This window comes from Emys orbicularis, chromosome 9 (genome assembly GCF_028017835.1).
Source record: "Emys orbicularis isolate rEmyOrb1 chromosome 9, rEmyOrb1.hap1, whole genome shotgun sequence".
NCBI classification, from domain to species: Eukaryota; Metazoa; Chordata; order Testudines; family Emydidae; genus Emys; species Emys orbicularis.
This window is the reverse complement of record NC_088691.1, coordinates 57,186,390-57,212,703: the sequence shown is the minus strand read 5'-3', so window position 1 is coordinate 57,212,703 and position 26,314 is coordinate 57,186,390. Positions and strand designations below refer to the sequence as shown.

The window sequence follows — 26,314 nt, the reverse complement described above, 5'->3', positions numbered from 1 at the left end:
ACCTTTCAAGCTATGAATGAAAGTAAAGCGTCCTTCAATTTTGTCATCTCTGTCAAATGTCAAGTTGCAAGTTTGGTATGAGGATTGAGAGCTGCAAACCGATCAACATTTGGAAACCGGCTTTCTCAATTCCCCACCATTTGGAAACCGGCTTTCTCAATTCCTCCAGGCATGGACCTCAGTCACATTGGACAATTGGGTTTTGGAGTAATAGAGAAAATCTGTGCCTTTTGAATTAAAAAACCTTTCAGTCCCATTCCTCTCCCTTTTCAGGGACCTGTCCCACGAGAACATATTAAGAAATCCAGTCTCTGATTTTATTAGGAGCAATAAAGGAGGTTCCAAGGGGGTCCAGAAAGGGGTGTTGTGCACAAGATATTTCCTAATATAAAAGGGAGTTGGAGGTCTCCATCCGCTATTAGACATGAGAAAGCTTAACACACCTAGCAGGAAGTTCTAGATTCATATGTTGACTCTGGTGTCTATTATTCATTCCCTTTTGACTCTAAGTTGGTTTTCAACTTTTGAGCTAAAGGAGGATGCATATTTCCATATCTCTGTAAGACCAAATCTCCATACACATCTACACTTTGCTATCTACCAGGATCATTTTCAATACAAGGTTCTATCTTTTGGCCTTTTCTGCTGCACTACAGTTTTAATGTTAGTTTTGTTAGCAGCTTGTCTGAGACGTTATGGTATTTTCGTCTATCTATATTTGGATGATTGGTTTCTCAAAGCTACAAAAGAAGGCCTTATGAAGAACATTTGCCTGATGTGTATTCTTTTTTGGAAAATTTAGGACTTGATGAATACTCAAGGAAGGCAACGTCTTTCTTCCAATGGAGAGATATCTAAAATTTCATTCTGTCATACAGATATTGATACAAAATCTACTCTTAAAAGATAATTTTCTTTCAGGGTCTTCAGCTTCAGCAATTTGTCACACTTTATGCCAGACTCAGAATGAGACCTTTTCAGCATTAGTGACACAGAATTTCAACCGAAGCAAGGCCAACATGTTCAGAATACGCCATCTACAGCCTCAGGAAAAACTCTGACATCATAACCAAAAAGGCTGACAAAGGAGGTGTTCGTCATCGTGAATAGGTCGGAATATGAACGAGAGGCTGCTAGGCAGCTCTCTAACACCACATTCTACAGGCGTTTACCAAAAGAAACTACACCATTTGCTCAAGAAACTCCCTGAAAAAGCACAAGAACAAATCTGCACAGACACACCCCTAGAACCCCGACCAGGGGTATTCTATCTGCTACCCAAGATCCATAAACCTGGAAATCCTCGATGCCCCATCATCTCAGGCATTGGCACCTTGACAGCAGGATTGTCTGGCTATGTAGACTCTCTCCTCAGGCCCTACGCTACCAGCACTCCTAGCTCTCTTTGAGACACCACTGACTTCCTGAGGAAACTACAATCCATTGGTGATCTCCCAGAAAACACCATCCTGGCCTCTATGGATGTAGAAGCCCTCTACACCAACATTCTACACAAAGATGGACTACAAGCCGTCAGGAACAGTATCCCTGATAATGTCACGGCAAACCTGGTGGCTGAACTTTGTGACTTTGTCCTCACCTACAACTATTTCACATTTGGGGACAATGCATACCTTCAAGTCAGCGACACTGCTATGGGTACCCGCATGGCCCCACAGTCTGCCAACATTTTTATGGCTGACCTAGAACAACGCTTCCTCAGCTCTCGTCCCCTAACGCCCCTACTCTACTTGCGCTACATTGATGACATCTTCATCATCTGGACCCATGGAAAAGAAGCCCTTGAGGAATTCCGCCATGATTTCAACAATTTCCATCCCACCACCAATCTCAGCCTGGACCAGTCCATACAAGAGATCCACTTCCTGGACACTACAGTGCTAATAAGCGATGGTCACATAAACACCACCCTATACTGGAAACCTACTGACCGCTATACTTACCTACATGCCTCCAGCTTTCATCCAGACCACACCACACAATTCATTGTCTACAGCCAAGCTCTAAGATACAACCGCATTTGCTCCAACCCCTCAGACAGAGACAAACACCTACAAGATCTCTATCAAGCATTCTTACAACTACAATACCCACCTGCTGAAGTGAAGAAATTGAAGAGATTGACAGAGCCAGAAGAGTTCCCAGAAGTCACCTACTACAGGACATGCCCAACAAAGAAAGTAACAGAACGCCACTAGCCGTCACCTTCAGCCCCCAACTAAAACCTCTCCAGCGCCTAATCAAGGATCTACAACCTATCCTGAAGAACGATCCCTCACTCTCACAGATTTTGGGAGACAAGCCAGTCCTCGCTTACAGACAGCCCCCCAACCTGCAGCAACCACACAACAAAAACACTAACCCAGGAATCTATCCTTGCAACAAAGCCTGTTGTCAACTCTGTCCTCATATCTATTCAAGGGACACCATCATAGGACCTAATCACATAAGCCACACTATCAGAGGCTCGTTCACCTGCACATCTACCAATGTGATATATGCCATCATGTGCCAGCAATGCCCCTCTGCCATGTACGTTGGCCAAACCGGACAGTCTCTACGCAAAAGAATAAATGGACACAAATCAGACGTCAAGAATTATAACATTCAAAAACCAGTCCGAGAACACTTCAGTCTCCCTGGACACTCAATAACAGACTTAAAAGTGGCAATTCTTCAACAAAAAAACTTCAAAAACAGACTCCAACGAGAAACTGCAGAATTGGAATTAATTTGCAAACTGGACACTATTAAATGAGGCTTGAATAAAGACTGGGAGTGGATGGGTCATTATACAAATTAAAATCTATTTCCCCATGCTAATTTTCCCCCCTACTGTTACTCTCACTTTCTTGTCAACTGTTGGAAACTGGCCATTCTGATTATCACTACAAAAGTTTTTTTCTCCTGCTGATAATAGCCCACCTTAATTGATTACTCTTGTTACAGTTGGTATGGCAACACCCATTTTTTCATGTTCTCTGTGTGTGTGTGTGTGTGTGTATATATATCTTCCTACTGTATTTTCCACTGCATGCATCCGATGAAGTGGGTTTTAGCCCACGAAAGCTTATGCTCAAATAAATTTGTTAGTCTCTAAGGTGCCACAAGTACTCCTCGTTCTCTCCCAAAAGCAATTCTAGTGTCCTTGTCGTGGTGAACTCAACCAGAGAATGTTCTTAAAGGAATATCTTTCAGTCCTCTTACTCCTTTGTTGATGATCACTTTGGATACTTCCAAGACAGGATGGAGAACTCATTGAGACTATATATTGATTTGGGAATGTTAGAGCTATGGAGAAAAGATATTACATATAAATAGGGCCCTATCAAATTCATGGTCCATTTTGTTCAATTTCATGGTCATAGGATTTAAAAAATTTTAAATTTCATGATTTCAGCTATTTAAATCTGAAATTTCACGGTATTGTAATTGTAGGGGTCCTGACCCAAAAAGGAGTTGTGGTGGGGGGGGTCGCAAAGTTATTGGGGGTGGGGGGGGTTGGAGTACTGCTACTCTTACTCCTGCGCTGCTGCTGGCAGCAGTGTTGCCTTCAGAGAAGGGCAGCTGGAGAGTGGTGGCTGCAGGCTGGGAGCCCAGCTCTAAAGGCAGAGCTGTCTCCAGTAGCAGCGCAGAAATAAGGATGGCATGGTATGGTATTGCCACCCTTACTTCTGTGCTGCTGCTGGCGGGGTGCTGCCTTCAGAGCTGGGCGCCCGGCCAACAGCTGCCGCTCTCCAGCCGCCCAGCTCTGAAGTCAGTGCAGAAGTAAGGATGGCAATATTGTGACATCCCCTAAAATAAACTGGTGACCCCCCTGCAACTCCCTTTTGAGTCAAGACCCCCAATTTGAGAAACGCTGGTCTCCCCAGTAAAATCTGTGTAGTATAGGGTAAAAACACACAACAGACCAGATTTCATGGGGGGTGACTAGATTTCATGGTCCGTGGACACATTTTTCATGACCATGTATTTGGTAGGGCCCTACATATAAATACGCTAGAACTGAGGGCTATCAGTGTAGCTCTGAAATAATTTTCTTCCCCATAGAATCATAGAATATCAGGTTTGGAAGGGACCTCAGGAGGTCATCTATCCAACCCCCTGCTCAAAGCAGGACCAATCCCCAGACAGATTTTTACCCCAGTTCCCTAAATGGCCCCCTCAGGGATTGAAATCACAACTCGGGGTTTAGCAGGCCAATGCTCAAACTACTGAGCTATCCCTCCCCCTTATTCACAACAAGGTAATACAAGTCGTCATGGACAATACAACAGCTGTGTCATTACCTGAACATGCAGGGAGGAGTTCGTGCATCTCAACTATACAAGGAGACAATCAAACTGGTGTATGTGCAACAATTGCTCTTCACTTAGCAGGCAAGGACAATGACAAAGCACACCAGCTCAGCAGAGGCCTGACACAACTGCATGAAAGGTCTATAAAGGATTCACTAATTCAAAACACATTCAGCTTTTGAAGGTTTCCAGAGATAGTTCTCTTCACCATCATGCAGGACATGCAGTGCCTCATTTCTTCTCAAGGGCAGACAGAAAGTCTATCCATTTTGCTCATGTTTCTTCTGAATTGGGAGAGGGTACTGTTGTATGCTTTCCACTGATACAGAAGGTACTGAGGGAGAGGAGACATGATGGGACCAAGGTAATCTTAATAGCTCCTCTATGGTCAAGTCAACAGTGGAGGGTGTTTGCCTACTACTGAAATCTATGAAAGGCTCTATCTTTAAGGATTCAGAGAATTTCAGGCCAGAAGGGATCATTAGATCATCTAGTCTGATCTCCTGCATATCACAGGCCATTAAAATTCACCCAGTTGCTCCAGTATTGAGCCCAGTAATTTGTGTTTGACTAAAGTGTAACTTGTGTTTTGACTAAAGCACATGATCCAGAAAGAAGTTATAGATCTTTTGATTTGAAGACACCAAAAGATGAAGAATCCACCACTTTCCTTGGCAGTTTGTTCCAATGGTTAATCGCCTTTGCTGTTAAAAACCATGAATGTGTGTGCCAATTCAGAGTTTCATAAGGATAAATGTTATATTTAATCCACACAAACTGCAGAGGCTGAAAGAAAATGTTGTATTTTGGTCATTGGTCACCCTTTTGTATGCTGGTGTTGCACATTTGCAGGTTTGAAGGTTGAGAGATGTGCTTCGTGCTGACAGGAATGGGGAAGCACACTAGGCAGAGCTGTTGCTGCGGCCGCTTCTGACGATCCATTTTCCAGAAGTGGGAAAAGCTATAGTATGTTGTGTCATCACTACTAAATATGATGTGTGTTGCTCCTGGTATATCTACTTTCAGTACCTTTTAAATGGTGATAAAATGACATGGAGACAAAAACCTTCCTAATGCATGTTGCAGCCTCTCATGCTGTTCACGAGGTTTGACACAAATCATAGGAGCAGCTTCATCAATGCAGTTTCTACCTTTGTTTCCCAATCAGGTGCAGCTCCCCATGTCATTTCCCTAATCTTGCGGAACCCACTTAAGTACATCAGCCAAGTATAAAAATTAGGAAATTAACGCTAAAAATTCCTTTATTTTAGTGACTCTTTTTAAGGATCCATCAGGATGCACCCAAAGCTTTAAAGGCATGGAATGAAGATATTTAAGGGAAAGTTCCTAGCATTCATTTCTCCCTTCACAGTGTCTACACGGCTTTCTGTAGCACACTGCAGCATTCCATAATAAAGGCTATGTTTTAGTCACGGGTAGTTTTAGTAAAAGTCATCGACAGGTCATGAGCAGTAAACAAAAAATCACGGCCCATGACCTGTCCATGACTTATACTCTACCCCTGATTAAATCTTGGGAGGGCTGCGGGTGCTTGTGGGGGGCCCGCAAGTGCACAGGGGGCGGCGGCACAGGGGGTGCTGCAGGTGCTGGGCGGGGTTGGCGGGACTCGCAGGCTCCCTACCTGGCTTCTCAGAAGCGGCGACATGTCCCTTCCTAAGCTCCTAGCTCTGCTCGCTGCCAGCTCCGCAGCTCCCATTGGCCGGGAAGTGCGGCCAATGGGAGCTGCAAGGGCAGTGCTTGCAGGCGGAGGCAGTGTGTGGAGCTAGGAGCTGAGGGAGGGACATGTTGCTGCTTCTGGGGAGACCCCCAGATTCCTCACCCCCTTCCGCGCCTGAGCCCCCTCCCACACCTGAACTCCTGCTGGTTGGGGGGGTGGCCCGAGACTGCCCCAGCAGTGGCTGGTGTGGCTGGCCCAGGGGCTGCCCGAGCTGCACCAGCCGCTGCAGAAGTCACGGAGGTCACAATAAGTCATGAAATCCGTGATCTCCGTGACAAACTTGCAGTCTTATCCATCCAGTCTTATCTTATTTCATCCATAATGCATTCACTTTAATTTCCCACAAATACTGAAAAACAACACACACGCTTTATTTATCAAACTCACGTCTAATGCAACAACCCCTCATATTCTGTTGTATCAACAGATCAGCCCATCTGAGTTTCTCACAGTTCATGATGTGATTAACTCACTAGTCTCCAGACTAGAGGGTTCCTCTTGTGAGAATGCATAATTGTCTATTTTATTTTAAGTTCTGCCTTACTGTGTAAGGTGGACGAATTTAGCCTTGTTTTTGGAATCCTCATGGTTAAAATCCTTTTCAGTACAGTTAGACATTCTTGTATCTGCAGTTTGGATTGCATAGAGGGAACAATCATCTAAAACTCTTTCATCCTGCGTTTTATTAGCTAGTCTAATCAGGCAGCTGGAGTTCTAGGAAGGTAATGTTAACAGGCAGAGTTTTGTTTTAAGGCCTTCTTCAGCTCAGGCTTAACTTTAACCAAAAGTTAAACCCTATTGAATAGGTTCTGTTTTTCCTGGGTTGAATAGAAAGTGCGTTCACTAGTCCCTCATACTCTATACTCTTATATTTACATTTATTTTGTATTGTTTGTGTCTTTAGTTTTTTGTTTTCTTAGAATATTATGTATACAAAACTCTGTTAATGTGACTTCAGCATGAATATATATCTAGGAATACAAAATGCCATACGTGTAATTTCTTAAAAAATGTCATATTGTCTAGTGTTCAGATTAATGTGGCTGGGCCCAGTTGTAATGACTGTATGCAAGGATATAGCCAAGTTGCCATGGGATATTCATTCTGAATTTTTGGAGTGTCGTATGATTGAAATAGTAAACTTAATACAGAGCTAACAGATTTTAGTCTATAACAATGTTTCATTTAATATATTGAATGTCCGTTTTGAAATCATGACTTTAATAAGTTTTCATCTTTTTATTTTATAGATTGGACTTTGAGATTAATGAACATAGTTACCAGGAAGTTGTCTTGTAACATCATCATTAGAAGAAATTCTATGTAGTTCTAATATTTCATAGAGGGTGCCGTGCTACAAAAATGATTACTTCAGATTTGCCGGTGTTACAGTGAGTAGTTAACATTTTTTTCTTTTTTATTTGAATTCTTCAGATTACTAAAGATATGAAGAAGAATACTTCTTGGGGAGGAAGGGATGGCTTTGAGGTTCAGGCATGGGACTGATATTAAGGTGCATATTTGTGTCTTTGCTACAGACTTCCTGTGTGGAAGTCACCCGAAGTAGTAGTCTACTTTGAAAAGTGACTATGTAAAAGTGGCATCATCTCACTGAACAGATATGTTTCTTTTCTTCCTGCATCAGTAATAAAAATAATTTTTTACCATTTCTTATTTCTGATAGCACTGCAGAGCCAGCAGAGCTGTGGAAGTATGAGCTGGATTCTAGTCCTCACTTGTTATAAACAAAATTGTTAATTATTCCAATTGTACATTCTCCTTTATAGCCAGGTCTACATATCTCACAAAAGATCTTTAGCTTCTGCTGTAGGATAATAGGCTGGCTGTGTTTTCCTATAAGCACCCCACAATGTTTGTTGGGGAATGTAAGTTGGTTGTGCAGACGAAATGAGTCAAATGGATCCCCTCCTAGATAAGGTAAGGGCATTAGAGTGGATTGAATGGAAGTGGCTGTCCAGAGTGTGAGCTGAGCAGATTGAAGGATGCAATTCTAGGAGCATCCAAGTCTGGGTAAAAGTTGGGGCAGAACTTTGTTGCCTTGTTAATATCTTTAATAAAAACCAAACCCTATGGAGGGGTCAACTTAGATTCTATGTAGTGTGGACTGTGTGTGAGAGCAGGTTAGGAAAGGCACCTGCTTACATGCTGCTTGGAGGCAGAAATCAGGATTGTCAGTCATTTCCTGAGGTCTGGGCTCCAGCCTTGGATTGCCTACCAGTTCTCTCCTAGCTTTAAATGGCAGCAGGACAACATATTTCCTTCTCCAAAGCAAGAGCAGTTTTTTTAAAGTATATTCTAGAATTTTAAATTTTTCCACTTAATTTGAGACATATCTGTGCTTGGCTGTCTAACTTTTCTGAGCAGGACTACTCTCCAAGATCTGCTGAAACCTTGAACCATCTTTCTCTCCTGCAGCTCAGTGTGCAGACAACACACTTGGGAAAAAGAAGCCACAACCTTTCTCTTCCTAAAGTGACTAGATGGGAATTTTTGCCGCTGATGTTCCCAGGCACCTTCTACCCAAGTGGAAGAGAGAAGTAACTGTTCAGGCTTCCCACCCCTGCCAGCAAATTCCCTTCCCCCAGCATTCAAGCAGACTGTCAAGGAGCAGTCAAAAAAGGTCACTTCAGCCTACCAACCTGAACTGTGATCCTGGGGAAACTCAAACAAAACTCAACATAGCAGGAATAGACAGCTGCACCTCCTGAGAAGCAGATCCTTCATAACAGGACAGACATTGGCTCAGGAACGAAAGTCTCATTAATAAAGGGAGGTACTTTCAGCAGCTTTTAGGGATCAATGGCCACAGTAATGTCCAACTGACTATTTCCGTCTTTGTCTCTCAAGAAATGAGCCATCCATTTTGTCTTGTAGGAACCTCTTTTAGATTTTCTGCTCCGCAGCTTGGGAGTAGGAGATCCCTGATAGTTTTGCGTATTAGGACTCCAAAGGCTCAATTTCATCTTCTAGCCCATAGTACCCAGCCATCTCACCCTGTGACCTTTCCTCATGGGGTCAACACCTGTATTTTTGCTGGCACTCCCTGTTTCAGAAGGATTCCTTCCAAAGAGAAGTCTTTCTTCAGAGTGCAAAACACCTGTGCCTCAGAGTACTCCAAGGTCAAAAGCAAGGTCTTCTGCAGGTGCTCTTGTGAATCCTACAAAGAAGATGCTACACAACAACCTGAATTCCTAGTCTGTTTCTGAGGTGCTGCAGAACAGCCCCAAAGAGAGAAATGAACTCTGCTTCTTTCTCTGACCTGTCTGACCCTTCCAGAGATTCCAGGCAGTGTTTCAGGCATTCGAGGAAGGGCACACCCTGCTTTGGTGCTTTTCCAGGTGACTTGGTCTGATGGTAGCAAGTACTGCATTTACCCCTGGCAAAACTTTAACAACCTCAGCAACATTAGCAAATGTCCATCATTGATGTATATGCACAGGTTAAGGGTGTGGTGTGTGTTCACAGCAAAAATGTGAGGTTATCGCTAAGGTTTGGCTTTCTGCGTAATGTGTTGTGTAGTATGTTTTCTTCTCTGAGGCAGAAGGGAGTTTCTTGATGATTTGTGTAGTCTGTTGTTCTCAGTAGAAACCTGCTGTATGACGAGTCTGATACAGTTAAGAGCTGTCCAATAACCTGGCATTTCCTTATGGCCATTAACTTGTCACCAAGGGTTTGCACTTACCCAGCCTTAACTGGTTTAAAATTAAGCTTTTGTTTATGCTAATGTGGCAATTCTAATAGAGGAGGTGTATGGGAGCGTATTGGGGGCACATGGAAAAGTGGAGAATGGATGGCTCTCCTCACTTTCCTTATGGTGTGAGGAAAATGACTGGAGCACAGATGTTTATGATAGTGGAGAAAGCAGAGAGTCAAGTGAGGAGGGCAGGAATGAGTACAGGAATACCTCTGTGTGTCAGTTGTCACATCCTTATTGCAGGGCTAATGAGGTAGGTAATGTTCACCTGAGAAAAGACTTTTCCCTGTGATTCTGCAGGACTTGTTGCAGGATGGAGGAGATGAATGCCACCCAGTTGCCCCCTACTTATCCCATTCCAATTTTATGGAAAGGTGTGGGTAAGGGCGAGGGCATAGAAGATTCCCCACTTCTTGTTTGACTTATGAGATGGCAGTTTGTGAATCCTTCCCTCGTGGGCTAAATCTTACTTCAGCTCAGGAATGCCTGTATTATTATGAGAACCTGTCCTATGTAGCATCTGCTTTGCCAAGCCATTCAAGGCTCTTCAGAGTAGAGGAGCCTCTTTTGAAGCCACAGAGCTTTGAAAGAAGTTAGGGAACCTCCAGCACTGGAGGTCATAGCTCCTGTACCCTGGGAATCCTGGCTGCTGCTTCCCATGAGTGGGCCTGGGTTCACGGCATACAGGAGCTATGGACCTTAGTGCTAGGGGCTCTCCTGCTCTTGTGGAAGGTCTGTCGCTTTGACAGAGACTCCCATGTTCTGAGGTGCTGTGTATGTTGCATATGACAGGCTGCCTCTGCCAAGGAGTGGAGGCTGTTCTTTACTTCATGTCCCCACTACATCAGATGGAAGGGAGGCTGTGGGGAGCAAATCTTCCCACCTGACCATGTGCACCATTGGAGTCCTTCTTGAGCTCTCACTGTTGCGCCCTTTGCAGGAGGACTCACCGCCTCATTAGACTGACAGTGTCATGTGGTGAACTTCTGATGAGGATCCCTGCAAACCAGAAGTATCTTGCCATTAAGAAAGGTGATTGGGGAGTGGTCTATCAGAAAGATTGAGAGTGCTTTGCTTCCTATAAAGAGTAGAGGGGGGAGGATTGTAAATTATTCAGTTGTTCCTTCCACAACCACCATACTAGTGTGATGGTCTCTATCTTGTCTGACACATCAGGGATTGAACTGGGACTCTCCAGATCTTCAGCAAAGAGCCAAGCATTTGGTTTAGGGCTGTAGTAGATTTACACCTTCTGTTGATACAAAGGGGACATGTAGCACTTACTGACTTATGCGCCCTAGAGCTAGGAGTGCTGTAGGATTTGTTGAGGCTAGGGGAAATCTTTGGAGATTAGGAGATCTGGAGGCATGCTGTGGCAAAGGTAAGGGGAACCCACTGGGGACCTTCCCTCCTTCCCCCCACAGTCTCCTGGACCCCATCTCCTAATAGTTTTCTGTCCAGTTTTCTGAGCACTGGGTTGGTCATCTTCTCTGAGGCCACCCTTGCTTTAGTCCTATTGGAAACAATATGAGATCGTAGCATCTTTACAAAGGGCAGCCTCACTTCCACATGCAAATGGTGGTCCCTAAGGCAGTCTATGGCTTCAGTCACATTTATAAGTTACAACAAATGGTGGCTGCTTTGAATACGTCAGTTAGCTACATCATAACCATTGCCAGTATTCTAGGCAGAATCATCAATGTTGTCACTTTTGCTGTACTGCTGCAAACTGGTTTGACACCACTCAATTAAGTAAAGTAGTTAATTGTCCATTTTTTCTTTGCATAGTTTTTCTTTTTCTGAGAATAAAGAATTCTTTCTGCATGTATTTTCATGACAACAAAAGTGTTCCGAAAAAAGTGACACCCTTTCTAAAAATCTGAAAGTGATTTTCTAATACTCTGATATTTGACAACTACAAAATCTTGGAACTCAAATACACTTTAGAAAATTCAGACATATTCAGATTTATAATATCCATTACTTTTCTCAAAAAATATTTAGGTGAGAACAGAATTACAAAAGCCTCAAGGGGCTATTCTAGCACAACCTTAACTATGATGTTCATATAGTTGGCTATAGTTAAATGTTTGTTCTATTTTATTAGTGATGTTCCCACCCAAATTTACAGAACATTTTTGATAAAATCACATTGGAGGATCTGTGAACCTGGCCATGAAGGAGGATGGTGCCAGATCCACAGAACGGATCTACACTTGTTTGCGTTTAAGGCCATATAATCTTAGCAAAATTGGCCTGATTTTCCCTTCACACCCAATTTATACCAGTGTAACTCCCTTTACTTCAGAGGAGTTACCCATGATTTTTGTTCATATGAAATAAAAATGAGACCCTGATAATTCTGAAAGATGGATCTGGTGCTCTGCCACAAGTGGTCTTTGACCCATAGAGATCTTGTTGAATTAGTTTATTGGTAATACAAGTGAAAGTTAAAATAAATCCATTCATGTCGGCTTGAGAAATAATCTCATTTATGAGCTCTTCAGGGGCAGAACCCAGTACTCCAGAGGATGAGTGACTAGTCTGGTTTCTTCAAGTAGCAATCCTCTGGTTAAAGAGCCATTGTAGAACCAATGGACCTGACTTCTAGAAGAAAGGAAATTTTCGGGTAACAATTTTTACTATTTAAAGTTTGGTCCTGCTCTGAAAAGTGACTGAAAAGGTGGCACTATGGGCTTCCACACTTAGGGCTGGTCTACACTACATAGCTAGGTCGACATAAGGCAGTTTATGTCGACCTAATTATGTCAGTGTCTACACTACAGCCTTCTTCCTGCTGATGTAAGTGCCCTATGTGGCAAGGCACCTCCTCCATCTCTCCAGACTTAGCACTTCCTCCTCTGGTGATGGTGGGCCTAGGGTAATCAGCCCCACTTAGGGCAGGGTTTGCCTTCCCCCTTTCTGCTCCTTTTGTCGTATTTTCAGGGTCGGCCTATGGGTGATCCTCCACCAAACAAAAAGGAAACACCCTCATAAACACATAAACCCCAGAGGTATACCTTTTGCTGCCTCCTTGCTGGTGCAGGGTGTCGTCCTGTTGGTTGCCCTGGGGGGTCAGTCCTTCCCCTAGCAGGCACTCAGGTGTGGCTCTTTCCCCTCTAGGAAGGAGCACAGCCTCTCACCCTGGAGCAGGTTATTTTCCCTGCTGCCACTAGCCTGGCAGGAGCTTCTTTCTGTCTTCCCCCTTTCTCTCACCAGAGGGGTTTTAAAAGTAGATATACAATCATAGAATATCAGGATTGGAAGGGACCTCAGGAGGTCATCTAGTCCAACCCCCTGCTCAAAGTAGGACCAATCCCCAGACAGATTTTTGCCCCAAATCCCTAAATGGCCCCCTCAAGGATTGAACTCACAACCCTGCATTTAGCAGGCCAATGCTCAAACCACTGAGCTATCCCTCCCTCCCAGATCTCAGGCAGCCCTTAATTGGATTCAGGTGTCCCTAATTGACCTAAGGTAGCCCCTTCTCAGCTAGTAGGGAAGAGGGCCTTTAACATTCTAGGGCTAACATCTGCCTTCCAGCACCCAGCTGCCCCCGGCTTCCCAGGAGAGCTGGGCAGCTGGACCCTGCTCCCAGCTGGGAGCCAGGGCAAGAAGTCCTGGCAGCTTTGGACCTGCTGCCAGTTGGGAGCCATGGCAAGAAGCCCCGGTGGCTTTGGATCCTGCTCTCAGCTGGGAACTGGGGTGAGAAGCTTCGGACCCCTCTGGGACCTGGGCAGTCTTGTCAATTTCATGGCTGGATGAGCTGTGAAATTGATAAGGCTGCCCAGCTCTTGGAGGGGGTGGGGAGCCAAGAAACAGGGGCAGCTGGACTCCACTCTACGGGGGTGAGAAAGCTCCGGGCGGCTTCCCCCGCTCTTGGTGGGGATCAGGGAGTGGAGGCGGGGGGAGCCCACTGAGATTCTGTGGGGCAGCCGGGCTCCCAGCAGGGAGTTGCCAGCAGAGCTGAGAGCCCAGTCTCTCAGCTCCCCACACTGCCCTTCTTAGGGTCAGTGGAAGCGCTCCTGATGAGGACGCGCATCACCGACCTAAGGAGAGAGTAGTGTGGACATGCAGTGATTACTGTGGTTGCTGTATGTTGACCTAATATATAGGTTTACTTCCACTTCTAGTGTAGATATACCCGTAGTCTCTCAATGACTTGCAGATCAGATTTGCTCATTGTACAAGTGAAAAGGTTTTCCTAAGTCCCAGAGCCACAAACCCAACCTGGGATGAGAAAATCAAGCTGACTGTGTCTCTGATTTGTGCATCATCACCAGCAATAAAGATTATTCAGGGTAAATCCTGTCCTTATTTGCACTGTGCAATCCCATTGTCTTTGAGTGCAGTTGAGGTTAGAATTTGGTCTATAGTTGGAGTTTACATAACCACTTTAATGAAGCGAGAGCTAGAATAGAATCCAGCTTGCTTTCCTGATAGCTGTATTGGCTCTCAAGGCTAATGAGTAAATAGTAGTAAAATCTTATTTTGGTCATGAGAACAAGCTGATACTACTGAGTACACACAGTTAAGAAGGTGTTGTTTAACATAGTCAATTTTCAAAGTAGAATTTCACTTTAAAAGAGCCAGTTATTTAAATGAGTCTTCAGGTCTGAGAGCATACACTGTAATTTCTAACTTCATAAAACTTGCATAGTTTAGCATTCCTCCATATGTAGCAATCTTTGATGAATTTGCAGAGGGAATGCTGCACAAGGCTTTTAAAGGATAATTTGTTTTGTTCTATATTACACCTAAATATTTAATCAGTGTTAATTATAAATTAATAACTTGTTTCAAATAATTTTAATTTAACTAGTATTTTTTCCCTAGGGATTCAACAAATGAAACTACTGCACATTCAGATGCTGGCAGTGAGCTTGAAGAAACAGAAGTCAAAGGAAAGAGAAAAAGGGGCCGTCCTGGCAGGCCTCCAGTATGTGGTGTTTAGTTTTGTTTTGTTGTGAATCAGTTTAAACTTGACTGCAGATTGTTCTCCCATCCTGTCCTCTTAGTGATCACATCGATAGGTTTGCAATGAACCATTTGTCAAACTATGTGAAGATTTATAGTGCATAATACATATGTCAGACTGATACGAAAAAATTGCTGAAATAGAAGTATAGGATCTAATTTAAAAGATAAGCTGGTAATAGCCATTAATACTTTTTCCTTTACATACATACACATTAAAATTTTACATTTCGTTATTTGTCATATTACAGTATTCTTCCTAGGCATGAGAGTAGTTTTATTAACCATAACTCTTTTCTACTATTAAAATTTTTAATGGATACTTCACTTAAGTGTTGTGAAACGATACTTGAGCCATCTTTAAGTGGCTTTTAATTTCTTCATGTGAACTGGAAAGTATGCTCTCACTTTTAATATAATGTTTAGATGTTCCCTAGGGAGATCTAGTAATGCAGGTTAAAATATTAAGATAAATGAACATATTTTGTATCCTGAATCTGGGTAAGGAGCTTTGTTCTTTAGTATAATATAGTCATCGCTAGATTTGGTATCTGCTGTATAGGTATTTACTAACAGAAGATTCTTCTTCAGGGCCTTTGTACATTACCACACCATGAATGGGAATGTACCTAGGCAATTCAAAAACTCACAGTAACTACTAAGTAACCCTTTCTATATTTATAAGATATTTATTCATAAGAGAAGTAACTTCCTCAGCAGGCATATATAATTGTGGAGGCTATGTTTTATCAAGCCGTTCACTGTAGGTAGATTGCCAGAGTCATCACAGATATTAATATTAATGTTTGATTATATAATCAGAATTACACAGTGTGTAATAAGATTTTTTTGTAAGAATTTTGCATAATTTTTTGTGAGCTTTTAATAATTTTGTCTATTTGCCAATTTGTTCCTTCCTCATGACTGTTCTGGTGTCAGCTCAGCTAGACTACATTAATGGAATATATGTTATAAAAGATCAGATAAGTATATAGAACATATCTGCTGTTTTAGAATATCTGGTTCTAAAAGATTATTATAAAGAGTTGAAAATCCACCCAAGTACATGTACAGTAGGAAAATGACATAGTTTTCCTGTAAAATTTTAATCCTTAATTATCTATCGCTATGTTAGCTTTGTAGTTAACAGCTCTATCCACTGAAGGACTTCCAGCTTACCAGATCCACTTTGCAAATGTTCCAGAATCTGTTGGAAGCATAGGACTGGAATGGAACTCCTGGGTCATAGAGTTCAGTCCCTCGCTATCAGAGGCAACCCTGTCATAAACTCCCGTTCATAAATTTATCAAGATCCATATTAAAACCAGTTAGGTTATATGCTACCACTGTGCTTATTGAAGGATGTTCCAGAACCTCACTTCTCTCACGATTACAGGGAACTTCTCATACTGGTCTGGTCATGAATGCTGAGTACCTGTCTTGCATCCAGAAACCACTTCATGCAGACCTTTTCAATTATTTTTTTGTCTTAAGCTTTCCAGCTGATCTTGCTGTCATATTTGTATTGTTTCCTTGTGAGTCTTCAGCTGAATGTCCCTGTGCTAGAAAACAGCAGTTTCCTCTCAGTGCTGTTTCTGAGAGCCTCTTTTGTAGGTTTTTTATTTCTTCTCTCCTTCCCATAATTCCTAAAAAAATATGGAACTCTTTAGAAGGGATTCTAAGAGCAGCCTGCGGGAAAATCCTTGATCCAGTGGCATTTTCTTCTTGTGCTTCAGCACAGCAGAGGCTCAGCTGCACTTCAAAAGACTGCTCTCTATAGCAGCTTTCCTACTTACTGAAGTCTGGAAGTATGGCCTCTTCGTAGAGGCCCAGGAGAGCTTTTTTTTTTTTATTATTATTATTTTTTTTTTTATTAACACACACAGGCCACCTCCTACCCTAGTGGGATGTGGAAAATTTCTCAGATGGCTAATGACATAAGGAGAAAATGCTTTAAATGTACTGCTGAGACAACACCCCGTTTTCAGTGGTGATCCTTAGGACCAGCACCTGCAATCCAAGGGAGTTCCTACTCTTTGTCTCTCCAAAACTACTGTTTTTCCCCCGATGGTCACCTAAGGGCAAGTTCATTGATCCTCAATGGCCTGTCTCTTAAATTTGAGATGGAAATACTTGAATGGCTTGTTCTTTTCAGAGGTTGATCAAGAAATCTCCTGTCCAAGGGCACCATCCAAATCAGATTGGGAAGGTTCCCTTCTTTGTCCCTTCCTAAAACCACTGCCTGCAGATCTTCCTTGTATTTATCAGAGCTCATCCTCTTCAGTGGCCTCTTCCTACCCAAACCAAAAGACCCAAGCTGCTGCTGCCCCTCCTCCTTCTCATCTGAGGAGTATACCACAAAGAGGGTCAACATCAAAAAGCAATAAGCCCAATTCATTTTTCTCTGTTTATCACAACAACAAAGTCAATTGTTATATAAATCGATGGTCCAGCCTACTGTAATACTATCTGTTCTACTGATCGCCTCTCAAAAAGGATATTTAAGTATTAGAGAAGGTTCAGGGGGAAAAAAAGATGTTATTTATTAGGGGCATGGAAAAACTCGTACTTGAAGAGATAGGAATTGTTTACCTTAGAAAAATGCAAGTAAGGGGACATGAAAAAAGAATGAAGATAGATTGGGAGTATCTCTTTTTTCCTGTCTTGTGACACAAGAACAAGGGGACAGTCAATGAAATTGAAAGGAGGAAAATTCAGAACTAAGAAAAGGAAATACTTTTTCACACAGCACCTAATTAGACTGTGGAACTCCTTGCTACAGGATTCCATTAAGGCAAAGTATCTTGCAAGGTTCAAAGGATTGATCATTTACATAAATAACAAAAATATCCAGAGTTGTTATGGTTAATGCTTAAAGAAAGTTTTGCAAGGGATATGAAACTATATACTTTGGGGTTAAACCACTCTCCTTTTGGGGTTAAGGTGAGACCTTCGTGGGTGACAGATTATTGCACATCTGCCTAATGCAAGGTTTCATAGATTCCAAGACCAGAAGGGACCATTATGATGATCTAGTCTGATCTCTTGTATAAAACAGGCCATAGAACTTCCCCAAAATAATTCATGGCTTATCTTTTAGAAAAACATCCAGTCTTGATTTAAAAATTGTCACTGATGGAGAATCCACCACACCCCTGGGTGTGTTGTTCCAATGGTTAATTATTCTCATTGTTAAAACTTTATGCCTTATTTTTAGTTTGAATGTCCAGCAATTGCATTGTTACACCTTTTCCTGCTAGAATGAAGAGCTCATTATTAAATATTTGTTCCCCATGTAGATACTTGTAATCAAGTCACCCTTTAATCTTCTCTTTGTTAAGCTAAATAGCTTGAGCTCCTTAAGTCTATCGCTAGAAGGCATTATTTTGTAATCCTTTAATCATTCCTGTGGCTCTTCTCTGAACCTTCTTCAGATTATCAACATCTTTCCAGCTCTGGTGCCCACAATTCAGGAAACGGTATTCCAGCGGTGGTTGCACCAGTGCCAAATAGAGAGGTAAAATAACCTTCCTACTTGAGATTCATCTGTTTAAGCACCTTCCTCTGAAAAAGCTGGTGCTGGCCACTGACCAAGCCAGAATACTGGACTAGATGGACCACAGACCTGATCCAGTATAGCAATTCCTATGTTCCTGAATTTTGGCTGAAGGGGGATATTTTTTTTTCTTTTCCAAATAATCTAATCAGATATAGTAATCTCCTTTGGAGGGAGATGACCTGGATGGCTGAGCTGTTACATACCAATCTGGAGATCAAATAATAATCTTTTATTCATTCAGTCCAAGAAAGACCTCCCTCAAAATGCAGTTGAAAGAAATGAAAAAGTAGCTTTTCTGATCCTTAAAAGAGTTGAAAAAAAACCCTGGACTCTGTATGGTTCTATCCAGCTAAGAGGCCCTCAATGTAGCATTTTTAAAAATGCATCAGTTACAACAGGATCTGTGAGCTCCCCATTAAGGGCATGGCTACACTTGCAGTTGTAGAGCGCTGGGAGTTAAGCCAGCCTTCGGAGACCGCAGCAGGGAAAACGCTGCTGAGTGCTTACACACTCAGCTGGAAGCACACTGGCATGGCCACATTAGCAGCTCTTGCAACGCCACAAAGAGCAGTGCATTTTGATAGCTATCGCAGCATGCAAGTGGCTGCAACATGCTTTTCAAATGCGGGGAGTGGGGGGGAGTGTGACAGGGAGTGTGTTGTGTGTATGTGGGGGAAGAGAGTGGTTTTTGGGGGGGCTGAGAGTGTGTCAGTGAACTTGTAAGTTCAGACAGCAGCAGACCTCCCCCCCCCCCACCTCTCTCTCTCACTCAAAGCAAGCAGCATTCCTCAGTAATGGTTCTTTTGTCCTGGAGCAGATAAGCAGCCAGCTGTCAGAAACGGAGCTTTGAAAGGGCATATCCGCATTCCTACAGCGAGTTCAAAACAATGACAAGAGTGGCCACTTGACTTAAGGGGATTATGGGACGTTTCCGGAGATCAATCAGAGCGCAGTAATGCAACACCTCGTTCACACTGGCGTCGCGGTGCTCCAGCGGGGGTGCAGGAAACATCATTCCACTCGCCGAGGTGGAGAACCAGCAGTGCTGTAGCCACGGAGTCAGAGTGCTCTACGTGTCTTGCCAGTGTGGACGGGAAGTGAGCTAGTGCGCCCTGGGCTCCTTTATTGCGCTGTAACTCGCAAGTGTAGCCAAGCCCTAATTCGCACACTATACTCTTCTTGATTCAAATACAGAAGGGAATAACTAGTTGAGAACTAAAGGCAAAATCAAACTAAAAACTCAAATCGTATAAAATATCTTTTCATAAATTAAGAGATTTTAAGGCTCGAATGAACCATGACCAGGAAAGTTTCACTCTGTGTTTACTGCATCAGACCCAATAACCTGTGGTTGAGCTAGTGTATATTTCTTAGAAAGACTTCAGATCTTCATTTAAATACTCCAAGTGATGGAGAATCTACCCTATTCCATGGTAATCTGTTCCTGTGGGTAAATATTGTCACTGTTAAAAATTTGCACCTTATTTTCAGTTTGAATTTTTTAACTTCTGTTTCTAGCCATTGGATCATCTTATGCTTTTGTATGCTAGATTAGAATCCTCTAATAATAAATAAGTTTTCTTCATATAAATATTTGTATACCATGATCAAATTGCCTCTTAATGTTTTCTCTGATAAACTAAATATATTGTACTCCTTAAGTCTCTCTTTGTAAGGCATGTTTTCCAGACCTCATGTCGTTAGCTATCTTGTACATTAAAGTCTGTGGCATTATTGTATTTTTGGACAGAGTCGTCCTCACTCTAGATCACAGAAATATATAGTCGATAATTTGGGATACAGATATCTCCCCTAGAGAAAACTTCATCCCAGCAACACTGATGGCACAAAACTACTCAGCTAATCCCTCATTAAAACCTTGAAGGATTCCTCGATGAAATAAGTCCAGAAAACTGAGTCAGAGAACCTAGGAGCAGTTACAGAACAACCTGCCTTAATTCCATGTGCTTCTAATGCAGACAGAGCTGCATGTTCTTTAATCCCTCTATTCCTGTGGCACCTGAAAATGTTTCTCCAGCAGTAGTGAAAAGGGTTCCTCTTGTGGGAGGGTGGTGGTGGGGATGCTGAGCCAGCTTGCCCAAGATTTAGGGGTCAAGCTGAAAAAAAGAATTTCATGCCTGTGACCAGTACAGCCACAGCCACATAGGTTTTAGAAATGATCAAAAAGGGATATCATAAAGATTTTAAGTGTTCTCCTCCTATTGCATTCTTTTCCTCACCCAGAGAAGCAGTAAGTCATACTGGACTCAATTCAGAACTTACTATATCCATCAGCAGAAGAGAGAGGAGCAGGTTTATACTTCAGATTCTGTGTTATCACTGAAAACAAACAAACAAAACACAAAACAAAACTGGAGGCTTCCACCCATTACTCACTTTCTTGTCTTTGGATCTGCAGATATGTTAAGCTCTCCATATTTTGGAAATTGTCCCCTCGTGATCTCCTGTGTTCAGCTGATCTAAGGGAAGTCTTCCTCTGTGTCCCCATTAACTCCTGCCAATCAATATTTTCTCCAGTTTGCTATCCAGAATCAATGTTTGCAAATCAAGACTATGCCACTGAGCCTCTCACCTGCCCCTTGGATGTATCTTCACATGAAGATCCTAGTACCAGGTCTCACGTAGGAGGGAATCATATCTTTCATTACCTATTTAACCTCTTGGTAAAAGCTTTGTCCACAGAATCAGCAGTCCAGCACAAATTCAGGACAACTCAGGTTCATAGTTAACTTTCAGTGTAACTCCTTAATGCCACTTCAAAACACCAGCCTTCTAGCTACCATATAAAGTCCATCTTGTGCCTGGTCGTCTTATTTTGTGAAAAAAGCCTCAAGCTATATAGTACACAATAGATCAGTTTCTCAATACTACACAATCTTGACATGGAGCTGCTTTTGGTTAACTAGATTGGTAGTATAATATGTAAACATAGTCCGATAGGCAGTGCTTTCTATGTATATGCCTGCATAATGTTTTCATGAGAAATGGGAACTTCCTATCTCTCGTAGGGCTGGGGCTGGAATCTCCAGTCCACATGTCCACATGCTCGCAACTTCCTGATCCTATGCCGCCTAGCCTCAACTTAAGTTAGAGTTCTGAGGAACAAACAGCCCTAATGTATGCCACTGGTGTAAGGTCCCTCGGTGACCTCAAACCATGGGGTATGAGGCACAGTTGTGCTCCACTCTGCCTTGCTCCTCTTCCTTTCTCCTAGTCCACCCCGTGGCATGCATCTGACTCACCCTTTCTTCCTCTTGTGCCAGGGGTGTGGACAAGGCTGGCACAGAAGTCAGTTCTTCTGCCTGCCCTAGCTTTTTTCCAGATGAATTTCCTTGTGCAGAGAGAATTCTCTGCTGGGCATATCTGGCCATTTGAAGTCCATGTGTTGCTGCTACGTTCAACCATGCAAAATGGATTTAACAAACCAGAGTCTATGACCCTTAATGCTTCATTCTATGCTTTGTGGAAGTCTAGGCACAACCTACTCAGAGTCAGTAAGCCCCCGGAGAAGCCTCTATCAAGGCCCAGATGAACAGAATATTTTTCTATGTTTCAAGGCAATTAGTCGCACCAGGAGACTTTCTACAGAATAAACCTTCTGGAGCTGTGAGCAGCAGTAAGCGCAGTAGAGAACTTTCTTCACACAATTCCCCCAAAACAGTTTCACCATTCACATGGCAAGTGATAACAGAACGACAGTGGCCTGTGTACAATCATGCCATCAGAAGATTAACTCTTTATAAGGAACTAACTATCTTGAGCAAAATGATTTACATGCATGGAAGACTGATCTCCAAGCTATTTGGCTTATGTAGAACATACAAGGGGGAGCTATAGGTATGAAGGAACTAAAGAAATCTTATATTAAATAACATAGATTCATAGGTAGAACTCCTGTTGACTTCAGGAGGGCCTGGATTTCCACCACAGATTTAGTGGCAAGAAGGGACCATATCATCAATTGTATCTGTCCATACAATTCCAATTACTGATTAATTTTAGTGGTGTGGAAGGAGAACAGCTAAGCCTTTCTCATGGGCAAATAAGGAGCTATGAACAAGTTGTTGTTGGATGGTGATGAAGGGGAAGAACACATTTTCAGTATAACAACATGCAGTTGGTCCCTATGAACTTGGTAATAATTGTGTTCTGAGGTAAATAGGATGCAGTAGTTCTGTAAATAAGATGCACTAGTTATTGTGTAAATAAGTATATGGCAGAGATGTTTTTGTCACATTGACCATAATTTTTAATTTTCTTGACTTTTGTGCATAATTGCAAGCATGACATTGCATTATTTTATGTATTTATTGTATTGGTTAAGACTAGTATTATGGAAATATGTCCCGTTAGCAATTTGGTGCTAGGAAGTCATACTTCTTAACTTGACATTACACGTAAAATGCCTACCAAGTACTTATCACAACAGTTGTTGATTGATATGTATAAATGGTTTACAAGCATTTTGAATTCATTCATTCAAATGTTATAAATACTTCCAGTTTTCATTATGCTGTTCCCTTTATCTAGTCTGCCAATAAGAAACCTCGAAAGTCTCCAGGAGATAAGAGTCGTTCTGAACCTGGAACTAGAGGAATAGGTCGTGGAAGAGCTAATGGTCACCCTCAACAGAATGGAGAAGGCGGGGACCCTGTCACTTTGTTTGAGGTGGTGAAACTGGGGAAAAGTGCGATGCAGGTAAAATAACTAATGTGCTGTTTGTTCATCTTAGTTACAGCGTGATCACTCAATGTTTTCAGACTGTAACAGTTTTTGTAAACTATCGTATTGTGGTTGTATTTTTGATAATCTGTATCAGACTGATGGAATCTCTGGGTATTATGCTAAGATTTTCCCCTCGGCTTGTATGCTTGTATGAAGGTTATCGTGAATTAAGTATAGCAAGGCAGAAAAGATGTGAGATGTTTAATCACAGCAGGTAAACTTTTGAAAAGTACTGAAATGACTTAGAGCCCAATTCCCATTTTCAATTAATTCTAGGGAAAAGAATTCACAGCCTTCACCTCCAGGATTACAGGCTTCTGGCTAGTGGAATCATTCCACTAGAATGGGCTAGTCAATTATTTTTTGTCAAGATCCAGACTCCACAGAGAAAATAAATAATAATATAAAAGTAAATAAAAAGATTTCAGGGTCCATTCAAAAGCGTCTGGATTTGGCCTGTGATCCATCTATTGACTACCCCTGCACTAGATCATTAATTTTCACTGTGGACTCCTAGGACTGCAGAGACCTTCCTGGTGCAGTGTAGGAATGAAGTATTTTGACAACTGAGTAGTAGAAGATTCAGGTACTGGGAAGGAAAGTAAGGTTATGAGAGAAACACTATGCTTGGTTTGATGCTTATATATGTATAAGCATCTCTTAGGGAGATTTAGGCTAAGCCACTTAAGTGCTTTTGAAAATTTTATTCTAAATGAGTCCCATTGACTTTTAGTAGCACGTAGGCTCCTAAGTGCCTAAGTCACTTTTGAAAACAAAACTGTCCAAAGTCACTTAAGCCCTTTTGAAAATTTTACCCACCAGACATAAATCCATGATGGGACTGGGTTGTGGATTAATTTAGAGAATGTAGGAGTAAACCTGAAGAAAATCAGAATTCTAAAGCTTTTTACATTTTGTTAATTTGGGGATGTAGGATTTACCCTTCTTATCTAGTAGGTGAAGACAGAACAAATTTTCTCATAATAGGACTATGGAAATCTTCCTGGTGCATTATCTTCATTTTGTTTTACTGCATCAGAGCTATCACTTCTGTTCATTTTCAGTTTTGTTTTGGCAGGATTCCAAGGTTATTTTGGAGTTTTTCAGTTTTATTATGAGATAGGAGATATGATATGATCTGTGTTGGCTGTTTATCTGAGAGCCATTGATAAAAATGGAAGCCAGAGAAAAGATACAAGTGACTGCTTTGCTGCTGTAGATTTTTTTTTTTTTTGGTGAGTGCCTTTGTGAGTGGAACTCAGTTGTTTAAGAAATAGTTGCATTGCTTCTGTTCTGAATAGGATCCACTTATAGCAAGATATAAAGGTGGTGGGAACACAGATTCCAACAGTACTGCCTGTTCTTGGAAATTTCAAAGGAGAAATTTGTGTGTGTGTCGTGACACTTTGGGATTCAATTCAGAAGGAACTGAGTTAGGGAAAGTGGCAGTTTAATGAATTTATTTATTTATTGTGAAGGAAGTGTGCTGAGCTTGTTGGAAGAGGGGTCTTTTTAAAGGGCAGGAGCCCTGGGCACATGAAGAAAGTAGTAGTGTAGGTGAGGTCACTCTAATGCCTGGGGCAAAATTTTCAGAAATTCCTAAGTCCCATTTTCAGTAGTAGCTTAGGCACTTAGGTGAAATTTTTACCCCAGTCAGCAGTAAAAAATGACTCATTACTGACAATAGGTGTTAGTACAGATAGAGCTGAAATGATGCTTAACACTTGTTTAGTTGCAAATATAGACTGAGAAAAACCACGTTCACCAGTGTTTCAGAAACCAAGGTTAAAAACTGGTCAGACTTGGATATATATATATATGTGCCTTTTCTACCCATTCATTCCTCCTGAGGGCCTCCATACTGACGTGTAGAGATTGGTGTATGCAGTGTTGTTGTAGCTGTAGTATTCCTGGGACATTAGAGAGACAAGGTGGATAAGGTAATAAATTTTATTGGACCACTTCTGTTGGTGGGAGAGACAAGCTTTCAAGCTTACACAGACCTGAAGAAGAGCTCTATGTAAGCTTGAAAGCTTGTCTCTCTCACCAACAGAAATTGGTTCAATAAAAGATATTACCTCACCCACCTTGTCTCTCTTGTAGAGCTTGTGACACGATCATTATGAACGGACAGAGTTCTTGTTAGTGGCTCTTTCTGTGCAGGTCTTTGCAGTGCACAACAATAACATTATTGAACCTACCAACTTTCAGACAATACTACATATTCTTGTGTTGGTAGATGGCACTCTATCTACATATACATGTGCATTGATGTATTTTTTTTTATAGAGTGCTCTGTAATATCTCTTCCTATAATGGAAACTGAATCTTTTTAATCAATAACATAGTCTTTGAAATTACAAAGCAACTTTACTGCTCTTTTGCTTCATGTAGTTTTATTTTCAGGCCTTCCTCCTGTTGCTGTTTGCCCCCAGGAGATTTCTGTGCTCCTAGATTTTTCTGGCATTGTCTTTGCGAACTCATGAAGCTCAAGTGAACTCACTTCACATTGATTGCAGACTTTCCTTGTATCTTGATCTGTGGTAGGATTCATTTGTGTCTTCTGTTCAGGATAATTTTTTGTTGGTTCTTCTAAGGGAATTATAGTTGCAGAGGTAGAGTTGTTTGTATTTCTACCATGTGCTATTCTTTGCAAATATTCCCTGCCCCGTCTGTTGTCTCTGTTGTTAGGTACTGCCTGTACTCATATTGACTGCTCTTTGAATTCCACATAGAACATTTTGGTACCTCTGTCATAGTAGTATTTGGCTTGTTGTCATTGCTGTTTAATTTGTGTTCTCAACCTTTCCACTGCAGCTTTGTTCAAAAGTTGTTCTGTAAGTAACAGCCTGTATGTGGTGTGACATGAGATGCCGTTCTGGTCTGCTCTCCATGCCTTCTGTTGGTGTATTTTTCCAGTCAAGTGATGCTGTGCATGGGTCTTTGTTATGCCAGTACGCCTTTTTTACCAACTACTTGGCAATCTTGAGATCTGCTTCTGCTTTACCATTAGACTGGCTGTGATGCAGAAAGGATGTGATATGTTCAAATCCTGCTTATGTTGCAAACTGAAAATTTACCTACAGGCCCACTGAGACCCATTATCTGTATCAACAATTTCTGGGATTCTATGCTGATTCTTCATAGCATTAAGTGGTAGAAGCTGCTCTTGTGTGCACAGGATTTTTTCCTAATAAAATCAGAAATTATAATCAAGGATTAGGAGGGATACTTGATTTCCTAATATATGTAGGTCCATG

At 41.9% G+C, this 26,314-nt stretch overlaps 1 protein-coding gene across 1 annotated transcript in view; it reads left to right on the top strand.

The window, feature by feature from the left end:
* STAG1 (STAG1 cohesin complex component) overlaps positions 1–26,314 on the top strand; it is a 393,382-nt gene that overhangs the window by 58,335 nt on the left and 308,733 nt on the right. Inside the window, exons 3-5 of the mRNA XM_065411120.1 lie at positions 7,308–7,448; positions 14,609–14,711; positions 22,860–23,027. Of these exons, the coding sequence (XP_065267192.1) occupies positions 7,420–7,448; positions 14,609–14,711; positions 22,860–23,027 (300 nt within the window). The 5' untranslated portion in view covers positions 7,308–7,419. The remainder of the gene's footprint in view (positions 1–7,307; positions 7,449–14,608; positions 14,712–22,859; positions 23,028–26,314) is intronic.